This window comes from Manis pentadactyla, chromosome 5 (genome assembly GCF_030020395.1).
Source record: "Manis pentadactyla isolate mManPen7 chromosome 5, mManPen7.hap1, whole genome shotgun sequence".
Lineage (NCBI taxonomy): Eukaryota > Metazoa > Chordata > Mammalia > Pholidota > Manidae > Manis > Manis pentadactyla.
This window is the reverse complement of record NC_080023.1, coordinates 32,785,793-32,809,212: the sequence shown is the minus strand read 5'-3', so window position 1 is coordinate 32,809,212 and position 23,420 is coordinate 32,785,793. Positions and strand designations below refer to the sequence as shown.

General features: G+C 40.5%; 1 protein-coding gene across 3 annotated transcripts in view; it reads right to left on the bottom strand.

Moving 5' to 3' along the window:
- KLB (klotho beta) overlaps window positions 1–23,420 on the bottom strand; it is a 51,515-nt gene that overhangs the window by 9,649 nt on the left and 18,446 nt on the right. For all 3 annotated transcript variants that reach the window (XM_036908496.2, XM_057502158.1, XM_057502159.1), the window contains exons 2-3: window positions 3,908–4,418; window positions 1,635–1,903 (exon numbers count right to left, since the gene is read on the bottom strand). In XM_036908496.2, coding sequence (XP_036764391.2) covers window positions 1,635–1,903; window positions 3,908–4,418 — 780 coding nt within the window. The remainder of the gene's footprint in view (window positions 1–1,634; window positions 1,904–3,907; window positions 4,419–23,420) is intronic.

Sequence of the window (23,420 nt, the reverse complement as noted above, 5' to 3'; positions counted from 1 at the left end):
GGTTGATTTTTCAAAAAGCACCCTAATTGTTCTTGGCAAACAATTCATCCCCCCTCTTAGTTCAAGTTACTTCATGCTTACACTTCTCGCTGGGCTCCAGGTGTAAGCATGAAGCCCAGACCTGGTTGATCACAGATTTGTTTTCCCTTGACCCACATAATCAGCTTTTCCTTCTAGGAGTAGGAATAGGGTCCCCAGAATGATGCAAACATCCAGTGTCAATCACTGGTGAACAGATGGGTCCTCAGATGCAGCAAGAACTTGCAGGTTGGGTCATGAACAGGTGGGAACTTTAGGCTCTCCTGCAATCTTTCTGTGCTGAGTTAGGAATTTTGGAAAATATAAACCCACTTGAAGTGGTAGGGAAAAGATGGCCTGTCTGCCATGTGGAGGAGAAGATAGAAACTGGGTACTGGACAAGTTATGTAACCTCCCTAAGCTTCAGTTTTCTTGCCTGTAAAATCAGGGTTTTAAGATTTAGTAGAGAGAATGTGCATATGTGTTAAATGTTTGACATATAATAATGGCTTAAAATGGTTACTGCTTTGGAAAGAGCATGGTGCACATGGGGACTTGAGGATTGCCTGTTAGAGTTCTGCTACCATCTGTGTACCTTAGTCAGGTCACTAAGGTCTCAGTTATTAATTTATGGGTCTCACCTTCCTCATCTATAAAATGAAGGATTTGAAATAAGAGGTCTGTAAGGTCTCATCCTACTCTACAAGTTGACCTTATTCATCCACTCTTCATTGAGCAACTGTCATGTGCCTGATGCTGCTCTACTCAACATGCAACAGGAGGAAAAGCATTAGCATAAGAAAGCCTGAACTTTGGGGGTGATTATGGCTAATAATACAACATTCTGTACTAGAAAGTTGCTAAGAGAGCAGGTCTTAAGTGTTCTCACCACAAAAAAGAAATGGAAATTATGTGTGATAGTATGGAGGTGATAATCATTTCACAATATGTAAATGTATCACATCCATATGCTATATACCTTAAGCTTACACAATGTTGTATGTCAATTATATCTTAATAAAGCTAAAGGGGGAAAAAAGAAAAATGTATCAACTACATAATATGTTAAATAGTGATGAATGCTATATAAAAAAATAATCAGGGAAGGGGGATGAGAGAGGATCATGATCAAGTTATGATTTTTTGGAGTGGAGAAGGCCTTATTGAGAGAGTGACATTTGAGTAAATTATCTGAATATGCTGAGGAATGGAGATACAGAGGCAAATTACCCAAATCTGTCAAGAAAACAGGAACCTTTTAAATAAAGGGCCACTAATAATTTACTTTGGCAAAGCAAAAATCCATAAAAAATGTTCTTATAATTTTGACATTACTAACAAATGCCTCTTACAGAAATGACTGTGGGTTCTCTTTGGACTGCATGTTTCTGAGGGCAGCTTCGTCACTTTCATCACCAGATTTTGAGTTCTGATGCATGAAAGGCTCTCAGTGAGCATTAATTCTCATCCTCTTCCTTCCTCTCTCCACATCCTCCCTTTATAACCAAGTAATCATGGTATTTGATATTGTCTGACAATTATCTCTTAGCTGGCATTGAGTAAATGGAATAAAATATTTGTCCTAATTTATGGTTAATTTATAAGTTGCCACTTACCTTAAGGACAGATTCAGTGACACCCCAGGAGAAGTCACAGGGAAACTGACCCGGCATATCTGGTGTGGACTCTTTTAAAATAAAACCGTTTTCTCGTATGATCTGTTTATAGTAATGTGCCGAAGACTTCGGCTTTCTTTCTTTTTGTTTACTGTTAAAATCCACATAAAATAATCCTCGGCGGGTGGTATAAGCATCCTGCCATTCAAAGCCATCCAGGAGAGACCAGGCAGTGTAACCAAACACCCGTGTTTCATCAAACTTTATTGCTGCACAGAGAGAAAAAAGGCAGAGATGTTCGGAGGCCTAAGCTCTGGTTCATGTTTGCAATTTCATTAATGACATGCTGGGGACAGCATATTGTGAAACCAACCTTTTCCCCTAATTTACAGGCCCATTGTATCAAGTAAAAAATTCATGTTTATACTGGGAAAGTAGCAGTTATTTATTTATTTTATTAACGTATTATTGATATACACTGTCATAAAGGTTTCACATGAAAAAACAATGTTGTTATTACATTCACCCATATTATCGTGTCCCCTCCATACCCTGTTGCAGTGACTGCCCATCAGCATAGTAAGATGCCACAGAATCACTATTTGCTTTCTCTGTGCTACACTTTCTTCCCCGTGGTCCCACCCACACCATGTGAGGTGGCAGTTATTTTCATCCAGAATGCCCCCTCACCACCACCACAAGTGAACGACACAGTTAAAGGATCAAATTAAAAATATTTCTGAGACTTAGTGTGCAGATCTGTGTCAGAAGGCATGGAAATTTTCAGAACCCTTTGGGACCAATGCAGATGTCTGCTTTTGACTAAGTCTCATTTCAAGCTTGGGTTGGATCCTGTTTCTGGACCTTCTATAAAACAATCCTTCAGGGACTGAAACATTAGTTTTGAGAATGAACATAAGTGAATGTTCTTTTTCCTTATATAAGGAGGAGAAAAACAATGATGTAAGAGAACAAGACCTGACTGGGCTGAGGGGCCGGAGGAGGGCAGGCTTGGTCTGCTGTGCTCCTGGGAGAGTGCTATTGGGCAAGTTTCTTGACATCAGTTTCCTCATTTGTTAACAGAAAATATTGGAAAAGCTGATCTCTCAGGATCAGGACCTTTCTAACTTTAAAAATTAGTGATTCAGTAACTTTTAGGAATTGGGTAAAAATGTAATATGAAATCAACAGCTGCAATAAAGGCAACAAATACCCAAATTAACCACGAACCATTTTTCTTTTCTTAAAAGCTTTCACTTTTCTCATTGAAATGCCTTATTTCTTCATTTTTGGAGTTTCATCACTGATATTCTCTTCCTAAAAGGTGGAAAATCCATGCTAAGAGACAAGTACATTTCAGCAGGTCCTAATTCTAGTTCCTTTGGAGTTGTGTGGTCCTGAGGAGAGGTGGAAGGCTAACACCTGGGGACTGGACAGTCCTTCCATCCAGCACAGAGTGTTTGGCCCTGGCCCCGCAGGCGGAGTCCCGTGCTCCGGAGGCTCCCCATGTGCACATGCCCGCGGCCGCGTGGCTGGGGGTTGTGGCTTCGTTCCACGCTGCTTCCCACAGGTGGGGGCAGCAAACTTGCTCTCCCTGTGAACCCTCCCTGAAGACTGTCTTGTAAAACTGGGGTTTTCCTCCAGGTTTGCAACTTCTAAAGAGAGCTATAGACGTCTAGAAAGATCCACTGATAATTTCTTTGTATTTGAATGAAATGGAGCCCAGCTCTGTAGGAGACAGAACCATCATAATTTGTCTTCTGTTCCATAATTTCAGTCAGTCACCTGTAGATGTCACTACTTGAGTAATGGAAAAGGAGGGGATACCTAAGGATCAGAGAAATATCCAGAAGCAATAGAAATCACTCAGCTTTGCTATTCATGACTCATTCTTTGTCTTCAGACCTTTTCACCATTTAGTCATAAAATAAAGTAAAAACAGCAAAATTTCAAGGAACGCTTTCAACATATTAGACTAAAGTACTACTCTCAGAAAGCTGGACAGATCTGTTTTAGATAATGTCCTTTTTAAAAGAGTGAAAAACAGCATCTTGTTGCCAATTAAGGATGTATCTACAGTCTAAAATTATTTTGCTCTCAAGCTTTAATAAAAAGGACATGACAGTAACATTAAGAAAATTCTTCAACATTGGACAATATGAAAGTCCAACCCACAGTAAAAGCAATCATATATTTGAAGGTGACTTTAAATATTCTATAGGAAAAGTATTCAAACAGTTTTAACAAATGGAGCTAATTAATGTGCAACCAACCTTGAAGAACCTGGTTGAGGAAATTCTTCATCATATAGATGGCTGTGGTATCTTCTGTTTGCACATGACTGTCTGTGAACCAGCCATTCTCAGCAATCAAGATTCGGGGGTTGCCATATTCCAGTTTAATCCAGTTCAGCACTTCTCTTAAATTGAGTGACACATTTTGTCCCATTTTAGCCATGGTATTCTGGGGCTTGAAATTATTGGGTCCAAAGGAAAAGGCAAAGAAGTCAGCTGTGCCCCTCACCTCATTCTTCTCTGCTTCAGAGAAAAGGGGTAGAATAGAGAGCAACTTCTTTTTCATCACCTCTGGATAGTCGCCATCCCTGTGGATGGGGTTGGCGAACCACCCAAGCACAGAAACCATAGATTGTTGGCACTTGAGAATATCCATAGCATTTTCTGATCTGTTTGGTTCAATCCAATGGGATCCCAATGTAATTGATAACCAACCTTTCTGATGTGGACGGAAATTTATGTTGTAGTTATGCCAAACTTTTGAATGAGCCTAAAAAGAAGAACATATTAATTTTATTGTCCTTATATTCACAAGCATTGTAAGTTGACTGGTAGAGAAGGTCTTTTCATGGACAAATTAATGAAGCATAGGATCATGCAGGGGAAAGCTGCCACGGAGCCCTGATGGCCTCAGAGCTGGCTCTCTGTCCATTTCCCCTCTGCTTCCGACCTAGGGCCTCTCCTACAGGATTGCTGTGGGGCAGGCAGAAACCCCGAGTCCAAGCTCCCTTCCTGGCCCTCTTGAGGCTGGGTGCAGGTGGGATACCATGTAGGTTGTAGGGTTTCTCCCTCTAGATAAAAAGACACAGAGGAATTATGTTTTATTGTTCTACAGAATCTCCTTCTGGCTCTAATTTAGAAGTCCAGGATAATGTAGTCTCTAAACTCTGTTACTGAATGGAGCCCACTTCCTAGGCTTGTTGTGAGGATTGAAGGAAGTAATGTATGTAAAGGACTTTAGAACACTGCCTGGCACAGAGTAACCTCTGTAAACAAGCCTTATTTATTTATTATTAAGGTATTATTGATATTACACTCTTATGAAGGTTTCACATGAAAAACAATGTGGTTACTACACTCACCCATACTATTGAGTCCCCCTTCATACTCCATTGTAGTCACTGTCCATCAGTGTAGTAAGATTATAAGCCTTGGTTGTTGTTACTATTATTATAAAAGGGTGGCAGGCACAAAGCAGAAAACAAGTGGAAAGAGGGTGGGCTTTGGGGTAAGCACACTTGGCTTTGAAGTTCAGGTACTTATGGTGTGGTTTAGACAAGCTATTTAGTCTCTCTGATATCTCTTAGTATTCTCAGTTGGAAAATGAAGTTAGTAATAATAATAATACTCTGAACAGTTGTTGTTGGGGCGGAGCAAATGTATATACTAAACATATAGCATGGAAGAGAGCACCTAGGAGGTACTTCCAAAAGGTGGATGTCATTATTTATTGGTCCTTCCAGAGTTTGCTTTTCCAGCTGAGCTCTCTGGTAACAGAGCCTCATGATCAGTTTCCAGTTTATTTAATAGGTATTTCCTGAGCACTTAACTCAGTGCCTATTTCCCTGCCCTGAAAGGCTGAGTAAATGGCACAGGAACTTACCCTCAGGAGTCAGTAATCTCACTGGGAAAGTAAGATTGAATTGTGAAAGAAAAACATATAAAATGTACACAATAGGTCACTAAATGAAAACTAATTTTAAGTTCAGTAAAAAGGTATGAGCTAAATCAGAAGGAGGAGCAAATAAAAATTAGGGACTACCATTAAGGACTCCAGGCCAGTTAAATGCTCAAGGCCACTTCTCTGTCTAGACCAGCCACGGAATTGTCCTTTGATTGTACTGCAGCCACCTCGATTCCCCTCAGCATTTGACTTGCTTGACATCCCTTCCCAGGTCTCCCAATTTCTCCCCTATTTGGTTGTTTCTAACCCAAGTGTACAAACCCTTACTATTTTTAACCCACAAAGTCTGCTTTCAGTTTTGTTCTTTGCTTTTCTTTGGCTCATTAGAGATATTTTATATTGAGTTGAGTTATCTCAAAGTGCATTTTATAGGTCAAAAATAATCAAATACAAGCAATGGTTCAAATCTTGTAGATCCTGTGAACATTGAAAATATTCCACTGAGGCCTGTTACAATGGGTAAAGGTAGGCATTAATGTAAGAGGTGAGGCTCGCAGAACTGATGCCTCCTTGTTTTATACATGAACAACTAATTCAAATCATTCCCTGAAAGATTTTTCTGAAGGAGTACCTCCAGGTATTACCTCTGTCTACCTACCTTTGCTCCATTTTCACTGAAAAATCCTGAAACCATTTAGTACCCAAATATTCCCAAGGCTACTTAAGAATTCTCTCCTCTTGGCACAAGAACAGACCCATAGACTAGTGGAACAGACTAGAGAGTCCAAATATAAACCCAAGCATATATGGTCAATTAATATATGATAAAGGAGCCATGGACATATAATGGGGAAATGACAGCCTCTTCAACAACTGGTGTTGGCAAAACTGGACAGCTACATGTAAGAGAATGAAACTCGATTATTGTCTAACCCCATACACAAAAGTAAACTCAAAATGGATCAAAGACCTGAATGTAAGCCATGAAACCATAAAACTCTTAGAAAAAAACATAGGCAAAAATCTCTTGGACATAAACATGAGTGACTTCTTCATGAACATATCTCCCTGGATAAGAGAAACAAAAGCAAAAATGAACAAGTGGGACTATTTCAAACTAAAAAGCTTCTGTACAGCAAAGATTACCATCAGTAGATCAAAAAGACATCCTACAGTATGAGAGAATATATTCATAAATGACAGATGCAATAAAAGGTTGACATCCAAAATATATAAAGAGCTCATGCACCTCAACAAACAAAAAGCAAATAATCCAATTAAAAAATGGCAGAGGAGATGAACAGACAGTTCTCCAAAGAAGAAATTCAGATGGTCAACAGACACATGAAAAGATGCTCCACATCGCTAATCATCAGAGAAATGCAAATTAAAACCACAATGAGATATCACCTCACACCAGTTAGGATAGCCAACATCCAAAAGACAAACAACAAGAAATGTTGGCGAGGATGTGGAGAAAGGGGAACCCTCCTACACTGCTGGTGGGAATGTAAATTAGTTCAACCATTGTGGAAAGCAGTATGGAGGTTCCTCAAAAAACTCAAAATAGAAATACCATTTGACCCAGGAATTCCACTCCTAGGAATTTACCCTAAGAATGCAGCAGCCCAGTTTGAAAAAGACATATACATGCCTATGCTTATCACAGCACTATATACAATAGCCAAGAAATGGAAGCAACCCAAGTGTCCATCAGTAGATGAATGTATAAAGAAGAAGTGGTACATATACACAATGAAATATTATTCAGCCATAAGAAGAAAACTAATCCTACCTTTTGCAACAACATGATGGAGCTCAAGGGTATTATGCTAAGTGCAATAAGCCAGGTGGAGAAAGACAAGTATCAAATGATTTCACTCATCTGTGGAGTATAACAACAAAGAAAAAACCGAAGGAACAAAACAGCAGCAGACTCACAGTACCCAAGAATGGACTAACAGTTACCAAAGGGAAAGGAACTGGGGAGGATGGGTGGGAAGGGAGGGATAAGGGGGAAAACGGGGCATTACGATTAGCACACACAGTGTAGAGGGGTGGGGACATGGGGAAGGCAGTATATACAGAGAAGACAAGTAATGATTCTATAGCATCTTACTACACTGATGGACAGTGACTGTAATGGGGTATGTGGGGGGGACTTGATTATAGGGGAAGTCTAGTAACCATAATGTTCAAGTAATTGTACATTAATGATATCAAAAAAATTCAATAAAGTACAATAGAACTGGAAAAAAAAAAAGAATGCTCTCCTCTTAGAGAGGAGTTCAGGCTGTAGCCGCCTCCTTTGCCTCCAACCTGAGTTTCAAGCTTCTGGAAGGGATCACGGGAGCTCAGGACAGAAAGTAGTCTCACTTGCACTTTCTGGGACTGGAATCACAACAGAAAGTCTTGAGAACTGCTTTTTTTAAAAATTCAAAACAGGGGGTGGGGCGGAAGATGGCGGCGTGAGTAGAGCAGCGGAAATCTCCTCCCAAAACAACATATATCTATGAAAATATAACAAAGACAACCCTTCCTAGAATAAAGACCAGAGGACACAGGACAATATCCAGACCACATCCGCACCTGAGAGAACCCAGCGCCTCGCGAAGGGGGTAAGATACAAGCCCCGGCCCCGCGGGAGCCGAGCGCCCCTCCCCCCAGCTCCCGGCGGGAGAAGAGCAGGCAGAGCGGGAGGGAGACGGAGCCCAGGGCTGCCGAACACCCAGCCCCAGCCATCCGGGCCAGAGTGCAGGGCCCTCAATACTGGGAAAACAGGGCAGCAAGAACAGTGAGCAGGCACTGGAGGCTGGGCGACAGAGGACATAAGAAAAGCGCGCGACCATTTTTTTTTTTTTTTTGCTTTTTTGCTGCTTTGTTTTGGCGAGCGCTTTTTGGAAGTCTTAAAGGGACAGGGACCCCAATATTAGGGAAACAGGGCAGAAAGACCGGTGAGCAGAGGCCTGAGGCTGGCACCGGAGAATAAAGAAAAACGAACGACCACCTTTTTTTTTTTAATTAAAAAAATTTTTTTCTTTTTTTTAATTAAAAAAATTTTTTTTCTTGTTTTTTTTTGTGGTCGTTGTTTTGTTTTGGCTGGTGCTTTTTGGAAGTCTTAAAGGGGCAGGGCGGGCCACTTAATCCAGAGGTAGGGAATCCGGGATCTCTGGGCACCCTAATCCCTGGGCTGCAGGGAGCAGGGAGGCCCCTTACGGAGATAAATAGCCTCCCAGCAGCTCCTGCTCCAACGCGACTCCACGACTTTGGAGTAGCTGCTCGAGCCAGGCCACGCCCACAGCAACAGCGGAGATTAACTCCATAGCAGCCGGGCAGGGAGCAGAAACCCTGTCTGTGCGCAGCTGCGCAGCACAAGCCACTAGAGGCCGCTGTTCTCCCAGGAGAGGAGGGCCACAAACCAACAAGAAAGGAAGTCCTTCCAGCCGTCACTCGTCCCAGTTCTGCAGACTATTCCTATCACCATGAAAAGGCAAAGCTACAGGCAGACAAAGATCACAGAGACAACACCAGAGAAGGAGACAGACCTAACCAGTCTTCCTGACAAAGAATTCAAAATAAGAATCATAAACATGCTGACAGAGATGCAGAGAAATACGCAAGAAAAATGGGATGAAGTCCGGAAAGAGATCACAGATGCCAGAAAGGAGATCGCAGAAATGAAACAAACTCTGGAAGGGTTTATAAGCAGAATGGATAGAATGCAAGAGGCCATTGATGGAATTGAAATCAGAGAACAGGAACGCATGGAAGCTGACATAGAGAGAGACAAAAGGATCTCCAGGAATGAAACAATATTAAGAGAACTGTGTGACCAATCTAAAAGGAGCAATATCCGTATTATAGGGGTCCCAGAAGAAGAAGAGAGAGGCAAAGAGATGGAAAGTATCTTAGAAGAAATAATTGCTGAAAACTTCCCCACGCTGGGGGAGGAAGTAATCAAACAGACCACGGAAATACACAGAACCCCCAACAGAAAGGATCCAAGAAGGGCAACACCAAGACACATAATAATTAAAATGGCAAAGATCAAGGACAAGGAAAGAGTGTTAAAGGCAGCTAGAGAGAAAAAGGTCACCTATAAAGGGAAACCCATCAGGCTAACGTCAGATTTCTCAACAGAAACCCTACAGGCCAGAAGAGAATGGCATGATATATTTAATACAATGAAACAGAAGGGCCTTGAACCAAGGATACTGTATCCAGCACGACTATCATTCAAATATGACGGTGGGATTAAACAATTCCAGACAAACAAAAGCTGAGGGAATTTGCTTTCCACAAACCACCTCTACAGAACATCTTACAGGGACTGCTCTAGATGGGAGCACTCCTAGAAAGAGCACAGCACAAAACACCCAACATATGAAGAATCGAGGAGGAGGAACAAGAAGGGAGAGAAGAAAAGAATCTCCAGATAGTGTATATAACAGCTCAATAAGCGAGCTAAGTTAGGCAGTAAGATACTAAAGAGACTAACCTTGAACCTTTGGTAACCACGAATTTAAAGCCTGCAATGGCAATAAGTACATATCTTTCAATAGTCACCCTAAATGTTAATGGGTTGAATGCACCAATCAAAAGACACAGAGTAACAGAATGGATAAAAAAGCAAGACCCATCTATATGCTGCTTACAAGAAACTCACCTCAAACCCAAAGACATGTACAGACTAAAAGTCAAGGGATGGAAAAACATATTTCAAGCAAACAACAGTGAGAAGAAAGCAGGGGTTGCAGTACTAATATCAGACAAAATAGACTTCAAAACAAAGAAAGTAACAAGAGATAAAGAAGGACACTACATAATGATAAAGGGCTCAGTCAAACAAGAGGATATAACCATTCTAAATATATATGCACCCAACACAGGAGCACCAGCATATGTGAAACAAATACTAACAGAACTAAAGGGGGATATAGACTGCAATGCATTCATTCTAGGAGACTTCAACACACCACTCACCCCAAAGGATAGATCCACTGGGCAGAAAATAAGTAAGGACACGGAAGCACTGAACAACACAGTAGAGCAGATGGACCTAATAGACATCTATAGAACTCTACATCCAAAAGCAGCGGGATATACATTCTTCTCAAGTGCACATGGAACATTCTCCAGAATAGACCACATACTAGGCCACAAAAAGAGCCTCAGAAAATTCCAAAAGATTGAAATCCTACCAACCAACTTTTCAGACCACAAAGGCATAAAACTAGAAATAAACTGTACAAAGAAAGCAAAGAGGCTCACGAACACATGGAGGCTTAACAACACGCTCCTAAATAATCAATGGATCAATGACCAAATCAAAATGGAGATCCAGCAATATATGGAAACAAATGACAACAACAACACTAAGCCCCAACTTCTGTGGGACACAGCAAAAGCAGTCTTAAGAGGAAAGTATATAGCAATCCAAGCATATTTAAAAAAGGAAGAGCAATCCCAAATGAATGGTCTAATGACACAATTATCGAAATTGGAAAAAGAAGAACAGATGAGGCCTAAGGTCAGCAGAAGGAGGGACATAATAAAGATCAGAGAAGAAATAAATAAAATTGAGAAGAATAAAACGATAGCAAAAATCAATGAAACCAAGAGCTGGTTCTTCGAGAAAATAAACAAAATACATAAGCCTCTAGCCAGACTTATTAAGAAGAAAAGAGAGTCAACACAAATCAACAGTATCAGAAACGAGAAAGGAAAAATCACGACGGACCCCACGGAAATGCAAAGAATTATTGGAGAATACTATGAAAACCTATATGCTAAAAAGCTGGGAAACCTAGGAGAAATGGACAACTTCCTAGAAAAATACAACCTTCCAAGATTGACCCAGGAAGAAACAGAAAATCTAAACAGACCAATTACCAGCAACGAAATTGAAGAGGTAATCAAAAAACTACCAAAGAACAAAACCCCCGGGCCAGATGGATTTACCTCGGAATTTTATCAGACATACAGGGAAGACATAATACCCATTCTCCTTAAAGTTTTCCAAAAAATAGAGGAGGAGGGGATACTCCCAAACTCATTCTATGAAGCTAACATCACCCTAATACCAAAACCAGGCAAAGACCCCACCAAAAAAGAAAACTACAGACCAATATCCCTGATGAACGTAGATGCAAAAATACTCAACAAAATATTAGCAAACCGAATTCAAAAACACATCAAAAGGATCATACACCATGACCAAGTGGGATTCATTCCAGGGATGCAAGGATGGTACAACATTCGAAAGTCCATCAACATCATCCACCACATCAACAAAAAGAAAGACAAAAACCACATGATCATCTCCATAGATGCTGAAAAAGCATTTGACAAAGTTCAACATCCATTCATGTTAAAAACTCTCAGCAAAATGGGAATAGAGGGCAAGTACCTCAACATAATAAAGGCCATCTATGAAAAACCCACAGCCAACATTATATTGAACAGCGAGAAGCTGAAAGCATTTCCTCTGAGATCGGGAACTAGACAGGGATGCCCACTCTCCCCACTGTTATTTAACATAGTACTGGAGGTCCTAGCCACGGCAATCAGACAAAATAAAGAAATACAAGGAATCCAGATTGGTAAAGAAGAAGTTAACCTGTCACTATTTGCAGATGACATGATACTGTACATAAAAAACCCTAAAGACTCCACCCCAAAACTACTAGAACTGATATCGGAATACAGCAAAGTTGCAGGATACAAAATCAACACACAGAAATCTGTGGCTTTCCTATACACTAACAATGAACCAACAGAAAGAGAAATCAGGAAAACAACTCCATTCACAATTGCATCAAAAAAACACAAAATACCTAGGAATAAACCTAACCAAAGAAGTGAAAGACTTATACTCTGAAAACTACAAGTCACTCTTAAGAGAAATTAAAGGGGACACTAACAGATGGAAACTCATCCCATGCTCGTGGCTAGGAAGAATTAATATCGTTAAAATGGCCATCCTGCCCAAAGCAATATACAGATTTGATGCAATCCCTATGAAACTACCAGCAACATTCTTCAATGAACTGGAACAAATAATTCAAAAATTCATATGGAAACACCAAAGACCCCGAATAGCCAAAGCAATCCTGAGAAAGAAGAATAAAGTAGGGGGGATCTCACTCCCCAACTTCAAGCTCTACTATAAAGCCATAGTAATCAAGACAATTTGGTACTGGCACAAGAGCAGAGCCACAGACCAATGGAACAGACTAGAAAATCCAGACATTAACCCAGACATATATGGTCAATTAATATTTGATAAAGGAGCCATGGACATACAATGGCGAAATGACAGTCTCTTCAACAGGTGGTGCTGGCAAAACTGGACAGCTACATGTAGGAGAATGAAACTGGACCATTGTCTAACCCCATATACAAAAGTAAACTCAAAATGGATCAAAGACCTGAATGTAAGCCATGAAACCATTAAACTCCTGGAAGAAAACATAGGCGAAAACCTCTTAGACATAAACATGAGTGACCTCTTCTTGAACATATCTCCCCGGGCAAGGAAAACAACAGCAAAAATGAGTAAGTGGGACTATATTAAGCTGAAAAGCTTCTGTACAGCAAAAGACACCATCAATAGAACAAGAAGGATCCCTACAGTATGGGAGAATATATTTGAAAATGACACATCCGATAAAGGCTTGACGTCCAGAATATATAAGGAGCTCTCACGCCTCAACAAACAAAAAACAAATAACCCAATTAAAAAATGGGCAGAGGAACTGAACAGACAGTTCTCCAAAAAAGAAATACAGATGGCCAACAGACACATGAAAAGATGCTCCACATCGCTAATTATCAGAGAAATGCAAATTAAAACTACAATGAGGTATCACCTCACACCAGTAAGGATGGCTGCCATCCAAAAGACAAACAACAACAAATGTTGGCGAGGCTGTGAAGAAAGGGGAACCCTCCTACACTGCTGGTGGGAATGTAAGTTAGTTCAACCATTGTGGAAAGCAGTATGGAGGTACATCAAAATGCTCAAAACAGACTTACCATTTGACCCAGGAATTCCACTCCTAGGAATTTACCCTAAGAATGCAGCAATCAAGTTTGAGAAAGACAGATGCACCCCTATGTTTATTGCAGCACTATTTACAATAGCCAAGAATTGGAAGCAACCTAAATGTCCATCAATAGATGAATGGATAAAGAAGATGTGGTACATATACACAATGGAATACTACTCAGCTATAAGAAAAGGGCAAATCCAATCATTTGCAGCAACATGGATGGAGCTGGAGGGTATTATGCTCAGTGAAACAAGCCAAGCGGAGAAAGAGAAATACCAAATGATTTCACTTATCTGTGGAATATAAGAACAAAGGAAAAACTGAAGGAACAAAACAGCAGCAGAATCACAGAACTCAAGAATGGACTAACAGGTACCAAAGGGAAAGGGACTGGGGAGGATGGGTGGGTAGGGAGGGATAAGGGGGGGAGAAGTAGGGGGGTATTAAGATTAACATGCATGGGGGGGTAGGAGAAAAGGGAGGGCTGTACAACACAGAGAAGGCAAGTAGTGATTCTACAACATTTTGCTATGCTGATGGACAGTGACTGTAAAGGGGTTTATAGGGGAGACCTGGTATAGGGGAGAGCCTAGTAAACATAATATTCGTCATGTAAGTGTAGATTAGTGATAGCAAAAAAAAAAAAAAAAAAAAGGGCAGTTCCTGTGTGGTAACCTCCAACGAGTTCTACACAAGGGTATAAAGGGCATATAAAAGTGTAGGCAAAGGGTCTGTTTGTGTTTATACAGAGGATCAAAGCCTAATTGGGCTACCCCGAAAATGAACTAAGATACGATATGAAAAAGAACTTCCAACATCTGCACCCTCTGGAAGACTCATGCCAGAAGATGATCATCAAAAAACCCCAACAAAGATCCACGCACTGCTACAGCTGTAGATGCACTCATCCCACCAGTTCCTGGACCTGCCATGGGAATGAGGAAGGAGATATCTAAGCTGGCCTGTGCATACAGTAAAACAACAAAATTGGACTGGATCTATACTGTTGGAACTCAACCAAGAATTTGGAGAAGTGCAAATTGTAGCGCTCCAAAGTCTTACAACTACAAACTATTTATTGTTAAAAGAACATATGGCATGTGAACAGTCCCCAGGAATGGGTTGTTTTAATTTGTCTGATTTCTCTCAGACTGTTCAAGTTCATTTGGACAATATCCACCATATCATAGATAAGTTTTCACAAATGCCTAAGGTGCCTAACTGGTTTTCTTGGTTTCACTGCAGATGGCTGGTAATTACAGATATGCTTTGGTTATGTAACTATACTCCTATTATGTTAATGTGTGTGTGCAATTTAAGTAGTAGCTTAAAACCTATACATGCTGAAGTTACTCTACAAGAAGATATATCAAAGAAATAATCAATCTTCCCATGTTTTCTTCCGCCTGCTACTTCTATAGCTTTTCTTCTTCCTTCCTAATTACAACCCTTAAATAGAATTCGTGCCTCATATCAAATTTACCGAGTATCATAATTCTTCCAAGTGGTAAAGATACCTCAAGACAAATGCTGGGCATAGAAGCCACAGGGCATAAATATGCAAAGAAGTAAAAAGCTAACTTTTTCAAACAATAAGGCTTCTCTCTCACTTACCAACTTCACATTTCCCTGTATGGCCCCGGAAGATGACTGGTTAGCCAGAGACGGGTAAGATTCCTCAAGGGAGGAACAACCTAAGACAGGCACAGTCGCAGGGGGGCCATCAGGTGAGAAATTGGGGATCAACAGAGGTGAGGCTTAGAACCTCACCCCCCCGTTCTGAGAGAAATCTTCTGCATACGTGGATGTTTTATTGCCCTGGTCTAGCTTGGATTAACACATAGTCTACAGGCACACACCTGATCATCTACATGTGCTCTCTTACAACACTAAACTATGTTTTCTACCTTTATCTTGTATCTACCTACCACTTCAGCATTTTATTAAAAATAATAATAATAAAGAGAGAAATGTGGTATCCACATATAAATCAAGTATAAAAACCAAATCAGTATTCATATTTGAACTGTTTATAGTTCATAATGCATGAGCAAAACCGAAAGTTTCTGTGATGACTGCCCTTGTACTGTTCACTATGTAACTTATTCATTATGTAAGAATTTGTTCTACATGTAAAAACTTGTTTGTTATGCCTCAGAAGATTGGAGACTGACAAAAATTAGGCTTGGGGTGGAATAATGATTGTGCATTGAGCATTGACTCCCCTATACAGAATTTTATTGTCGTTAACAACCATTTGATCAATAAATATGAGAGATGCCCTCACAAAAAAAAAAAAAAAAAAAAAAGGACAGACTTCCAATGGTAAAATAAATTAGTAACCGGGATGTAATGTATAGCATAAGGAATATAGTCAAGATATTGTAACAGCCTGGTAGGGTGATAGCTGGAACCTAGAATTATGTATATAAATGTTCTACCACTGTGTTGTACACTTGAAACTCATGTAATGTAATACTGTGTGTCAACTACCCTTCAATAAAAAATAATTATTAAAAAAAAAAAAAATTCAAAACAAAAGCAATCATGCATTACTAGAATTCAAAGGGGGCATTCTTTGCTTTATTCTGATCAGTAACTTAATCCTTTGGTAGCCTCAGTACTGTTGTCCATAAAAGCCACAGTGATCATTACATCTTCTGGCTGTTGTGCACCTCTGCTGTGTAAACTGTAAAGTACTGAACACATGTAAGATTCTGAGCCATAAGCTAGCTGCTCTGCAAATATGATGCCCTCAGACACTAAAGGGAGAGTGAGATGGAATCAGCATAAATTTATTAAGCCAGTTCTAATAAGAATTAACCAGCCCCAATTAAAAAAAAAGGAGCAGGGAGTTTCTCCCAAATAGATGTTCTATTGCATATTCCAGTGAGGATGTGAGAGATGACCTGAGCTGTGATGAACTCGTGGCTACATCAGCATTTTAATGAATACTAGGACCTCTTAAAAGACAGCAGCTACGTGCCTCTGCAATACCTTCCCCAGCAAGTTTTCTAGAGACACATATGTGCATGTGTTGTCATGCCCCAAGGTGACCTTCATGTTCCACAGTGTCTCTCTTTCACCTTTGCTGCTATTTGCATAGGTTATCAAGGTATCTAGGGTTATCTTTACTGTGGGCTGAAGACAGCCTCTTCATTCTCATGTAGAGAACGTGGGGGAGGTTCTGTGTGCAGTGCTTATGCTTATAGCTTGATCCTGCTTGCCAAATAACAAGGTAAAAAGTATTGCTCTGAGATAGTGAGTTTGACACAAATCTTGATGAAACTGGGATGTCTATATAAGTCCTTTGGTCTGACACTCAAAGAGAAGGTCTGTTGGGAAAACTAAACTGAAGTTGGAAGGGGAGGGTTGCAAACGGGGCCCTGTAACCTTGCACAACAGTCCTTGTGCGATTTTCCAAGGCAACCCTCTACCTTGTACAAGGCCATCTACCTTTGGAATGATTGATTTAAGAGAGCTTCAACCTTTGTTCTTTAGATTCAGTAGCTTACAGGGGAAGTCAGCAGCTTTTTCTTTTTGAACCAGCTATCAAAGCCTAATGTCAATGAGAGACAGCCAGGGGCCTAATACCTCATTCTGTTCTCTCCTTTAGTCTCATGCAGTAGCTTTCTTTGATGCCCCTGGAAGTCCAGACTCAGATAAATTCTATGGATGATAGGAAACAAATAAGATAGCTGACACAACTTTAGAAACCAAGATGAAGAAGAGGTTAGAGGTCAGGAAGACATGATGGGACACTGGTGGGAGGGAAGCTATGGAAGGCATGGGCTGAAGACATAAACAAACCTAGCACGTCATTCATGTCTGTCTTTGAGGAACCCCCATCATTTGTCAAACATTATGTTTTCAAGCCTGTGCATGATTTTAGTCACATTTTGGCTGTAATATCTTCATGTGAACTATCAATCTGTGTATTGTTAAAGCTATTTATAAAGTATTAAATAAAAGCACCTAAAGAAAATTTATTTTAAAACTACAATCATAGCTAACTCTTTTATATTTTTGTGTTCCCTTCAGCTTTTCCAAATTTATTTCCCAGCTAAAATCACATTGAACATTTTCCATATTGGTTTTAATCTTCATGATTATCTTAACCATATAACAAACTCAACAATCTGATGAATTATGATTTACTTAGTCATCCCTCTTTTGATAGAAATTAGTTTGTCCTTCCTTCCTTCCTTCTTTCCTCCCTCCCTCCGTCCCTTTCTTCCTTCCTTCCTTCCCTCTCTTTCTTTCTGTCATAAATAATGTTGTAATAACTAACTTTGGACACATAGCTTTTGCTTTGTTTGAGTTATTTCTTTTGTTTTCCTGGGAATGGGCTACCTATTTTTTAAACTGTTTTACGTATTTCCAAATTGCTTTTCACACATTTTGTCCAACAGTGTGAGTGTCTTTTGATCATGTGCTTCCAAATGTTGATTGCTCTATTTGGGGATAAATGGCCATCAAGAATGATGTAAAGTGCTCCTCATCTACATGGTTCTGTAGGGGAAAGGACCTGGGTCTTGAAAGCAAGAGACCCAGGCCCTAGTACTGGTCTGGCTGCCAGCTTTATGATATTAGATAAATCATTTCCTTCTCAGCAGCCTCAAGTCCCTTCTCCATTCACTGAGCTAAAAATAAACACTCTAGAGAATTGTGGAGATTGAATGAATAAAATATGTGAAGACCCTATGAAAACTATACAAATGCAAATTTGAAGTACTTCAAGAGAATAAGTTGAAAGTAACTTAACTTGCTGTGGAAAACAATGAAAACAAGTCTGTGGGCATAAAGAGTGTTCTGCAGCTGACTATCCCTTACCTCTCGCATTTCATGACTGGACATTTTGTTCTTGTTTATTTTTTGTAGCTGATTGAGTGTTACTCATTGTCCATTTGGCTTGGGATTAATTTCATTTTCATTCATTTTTTCTATTGAAGTATAGTTGATATACTATCTTATATTGGTTTCAAGTAAACAACACAGTGGTTCAACAGTTACCCATTTTATTAAATCCTCACCCCCAGTAGTGCGGTTACTATCTGTCAACATGAGAAGATGTTTCAGTTTGGTTCATTTTTATCTGCTCAGCACTTCCTTATATTAATATAAAGTTTTCTACTAATTACAATTACTGCTTTGCCACATTATTAAACATTTATTAATTTATGCTGAATTCCACAATATTTCTTGTGTGCTTAAGGTATGTAAACTTTACTATTCATGCTAAGAAATTATGTCACTACAGGCATGCCTCATTTTACTGTGACCACGGGCATACCTTGTTTTACTATAACTGGGCATACCTCGTTTTACTGTACTACAGGCACACCTTGTTTTACTGTACCTCAGGCATACCTTGTTTTACTATACTATGTTTTTGACAAATTGAAGGTTTGTGGCAACCTTGAATTGAGCAAGTCTATCAGTGCCATTTTTCCTACAGCTTTTGTCCTCTTCATGTCTTTGTGTCACATTTTGGTAATTCTTGCAGTATTTCACATTTTTTTCGTTATTATCGTATGTATCATGGTGATCTATGATCTGTGATCTTTGACGTTATATTGTAATTGTTTGTGGGTGGCATGGGCCACGACTGTACAAGACTGCAAACTTAATTGATAAATGTGTGTGTTCTGACTGCTCCACTGACTGGCCTTTCTCTCCCTCTCCTTGGGCCTCCCTATTCCCTGAGACACAACAATACTGAATTTAAGCCAATTAATAACCCTATGATGGCCTCTAAGTATTCAAGAGTATGAAAGGAAGAGTCAGATCTCTCACTTTAAATCAAAAGCTATAAATGATTAAGCTTAGTGAGAAAGGCATCTCTAAAGCCAAATAGGCCAAAAGGTAAGTCCCTTGCACCAGTTAGCCAAGTAAATGCAAAAGGAAAGTTCTTGAAGGAAATAAAGATTGCTACTCCAGTGAACACATGAATGATAGGAAAGCAAAACAGTCTTGCTGCTGATATGAAGTTTCAGTGGTCTGGATAGTAGATCAAACCAGCCACACAGTCCCTTAAGCCAAAACCTAATCCAGAGCAAGGCGCTAACTCTCTTCAATTCTTTGAAGGCTGAGAAAGGTGAGGAAGCTGCAGAAGAAAACTTGGAAGCTAGCAGAGGCTGTTTCATGAGGTTTAAGGAAACACAAAAGCGCAAGGTGAAGTAGCAAGTGCTGATGTAGAAGGTGCAGGAAGTTATCCAGAAGATAATTAATGAAGGTGGCTCCACTAAACAAAAATTTCCATGTAGGTGCAACAGCTTCATACTGGAAGAAGATGCCAAGATGCCATCTAGGACTTCCATAGCTGGAGAGGGGAGGTCAATGCCTGGTTCAAAGCTTCAAGGGACAGGCTGATTGTCTTGTTAGGGGCTCATGCAGCAGGTGACTTGAAGTTGAAGCCAAGGCTCCTTTATTCTGAAAATCCTAGGCCGTTAAGAATTTTGCTAAGTCTACTCTGCTTGTGCTCTACCAACGGAACAACAAAGCCTGGGTGACAGCACATCTGTTTACAACAAGGTTTTCTGAATGTTGTAAGCCCACTGTTGCCCATCTGACACCAATATATTTTGTGCATCAACTATATTTCAATAAAAACTTAAACAAAAGAAGAGTAAGCCCACCGTTGAGACCTACTGCTCAGGAAAAAAAAAATCTCCTTCAAAATATGACAGCTCATTGACAATGCATCTGCTCACCCAAGAGTGCTGTTGGAGATGGAGAATGAGATTAATATTGTTTTCATGCCTCCTGACTCAACAGCCAATATGCAGCCCATGGACCAAGGAGTCATTTTAACTTTCAAGTCTTATTATTTAAGAAATATATTTTGGGGGAGAGGGGCGGAAGATGGCGGCGTGAGTAGAGCAGCGGAAATCTCCTCCCAAAACCACATATATCTATGAAAATATAACAAAGACAACCCTTCCTAGAATAAAGACCAGAGGACACAGGACAATATCCAGACCACATCCGCACCTGAGAGAACCCAGCGCCTCGCGAAGGGGGTAAGATACAAGCCCCGGCCCCGCGGGAGCGAGCGCCCATCCCCCCAATTCCCAGCGGGAGAAGAATAGGCAGAGCGGGCGGGAGACGGAGCCCAGGACTGCTGAACACCCAGCCCCCGCCATTCGGGCCAGAGTGCAGGGCCCTGGATACTAGGAAAACAGGGCAGCAAGAACAGTGAGTGGGCACCGGAGGCCGGGTGTCGGAGGACATAAGAAAAGCAAGCGACCAATTTTTTTTTTTTGCAGTTTTGTTTTGGCAAGCGCTTTTTGGAAGTCTTAAAGGGATAGGGCCCCCAATACTAGGGAAACAGGGCAGCAAGACCGATGAGCAGATGCCTGAGGCTGGCGCCAGAGAATAAAGAAAAACGAGCGGCCACCTTTTTTTTTTTTAATTAAAAATTTTTTTTTTTTTTTTTTTTTGTGGTCATTGTTTTGTTTTGTTTTGGCGGGTGCTTTTTGGAAGTCTTAAAGGGGCAGGGCGGGACACTTAATCCAGAGGTAGGGAATCCGGGATCTCTGGGCACCCTAACTCCTGGGCTGCAGGGAGCAGGGAGGCCCCTTACGGAGATAAATAGCCTCCCAGCAGCTCCTGTTCCAACACGACTTCACCATTTTGGAGTAGCTGCCCGAGCCAGGCCACGCCCACAGCAACAGTGGAGATAAACTCCATAGCAGCAGGGCAGGAAGCAGAAACCCTGTCTGCGCGCAGCTGCGCAGCACAAGCCACTAGAGGTCGCTGTTCTCCCAGGAGAGGAGGGCCACAAACCAACAAGAAGGGAAGTTCTTCCAGCCGTCACTCGTCCCAGCTCTGCAAACTATTCCTATCACCATGAAAAGGCAAAGCTACAGGCAGTCAAAGATCACAGAGACAACACCAGAGAAGGAGACAGACCTAACCAATCTTCCTGAAAAAGAATTCAAAATAAGAATCATAAACATGCTGACAGAGATGCAGAGAAATACGCAAGAGAAATGGGATGAAGTCCGGAGGGAGATCACAGATGCCAGAAAGGAGATCGCAGAAATGAAACAAACTCTGGAAGGGTTTATAAGCAGAATGGATAGGATGCAAGAGGCCATTGATGGAATTGAAACCAGAGAACAGGAACGCATAGAAGCTGACACAGAGAGAGATAAAAGGATCTCCAGGAATGAAGCAATATAAGAGAACTTTGTGACCAATCCAAAAGGAACAATAACTGTATTTTAGGGGTTCCAGAAGAAGAAGAGAGAAGAAAAGAGATGTAAACTATCTTAGAAGAAATAATTGCTGAAAACTTCCCCAAACTGGAGGAGGAAATAATCGAACACACCACGGAAATACAAAGAAACCCCAACAGAAAGGATCCAAGGAGGACAACACCAAGACACATAATAATTAAAATGGCAAAGATCAAGGACAAGGAAAGAGTTTTAAAGGCAGCTAGAGAGAAAAAGGTCACCTATAAAGGAAAACCCATCAGGCTAACATCAGACTTCTCAACAGAAACCATACAGGCCAGAAGAAAATGGCATGATATATTTAATACAATGAAACAGAAGGGCCTTGAACCAAGGATACTGTATCCAGCACGACTATCATTCAAATATGATGGTGGGATTAAACAATTCCCAGACAAACAAAAGCTGAGGGAATTTGCTTCCCACAAACCACCTCTACAGAACATCTTACAGGGACTGTTCTAAATGGGAGCACTCCTAGAAAGAGCACAGCACAAAACACCCAACATATAAGGAATCAAGGAGGAGGAATTAGAAGGGAGAGAAGAAAAGAATCTCCAGACAGTGTATATAACAGCTCAATAAGCGAGCAAAGTTAGGCAGTAAGATACTAAAGAGACTAACCTTGAACCTTTGGTAACCACGAATTTAAAGCCTGCAATGGCAATAAGTACATATCTTTCAATAGTCACCCTAAATGGACTGAATGCACCAATCAAAAGACACAGAGTAATAGAATGGATAAAAAAGCAAGACCCATCTATATGCTGCTTACAAGAAACTCACCTCAAACCCAACGACATGTACAGACTAAAAGTCAAGGGATGGAAAAACATATTTCAAGCAAACAACAGCGAGAAGAAAGCAGGGGTTGCAGTACTAATATCAGAAAAAATAGACTTCAAAACAAAGAAAGTAACAAGAGATAAAAAAGGACACTACATAATGATAAAGGGCTCAGTCAAACAAGAGGATATAACCATTCTAAATATATATGCACCCAACACAGGAGCACCAGCATATGTGAAACAAATACTAACAGAACTAAAGGGGGAAATAGACTGCAATTCATTCATTCTAGGAGACTTCAACACACCACTCACCGCAAAGGATAGATCCACCGGGCAGAAAATAAGTAAGGACACGGAAGCACTGAACAACACAGTAGAGCAGATGGACCTAATAGACATCTATAGAACTCTCCATCCAAAAGCAACAGGATATACATTCTTCTCAAGTGCACATGGAACATTCTCCAGAATAGACCACATACTAGGCCACAAAAAGAGCCTCAGAAAATTCCAAAAGATTGAAATCCTACCAACCAACTTTTCAGACCACAAAGGCATAAAACTAGAAATAAACTGTACAAAGAAAGCAAAGAGGCTCACAAACACATGGAGGCTTAACAACACGCTCCTAAATAATCAATGGATCAATGACCAAATCAAAATGGAGATCCAGCAATATATGGAAACATGACAACAACAACACTAAGCCCCAACTTCTGTGGGACACAGCAAAAGCAGTCTTAAGAGGAAAGTATATAGCAATCCAGGCATATTTAAAAA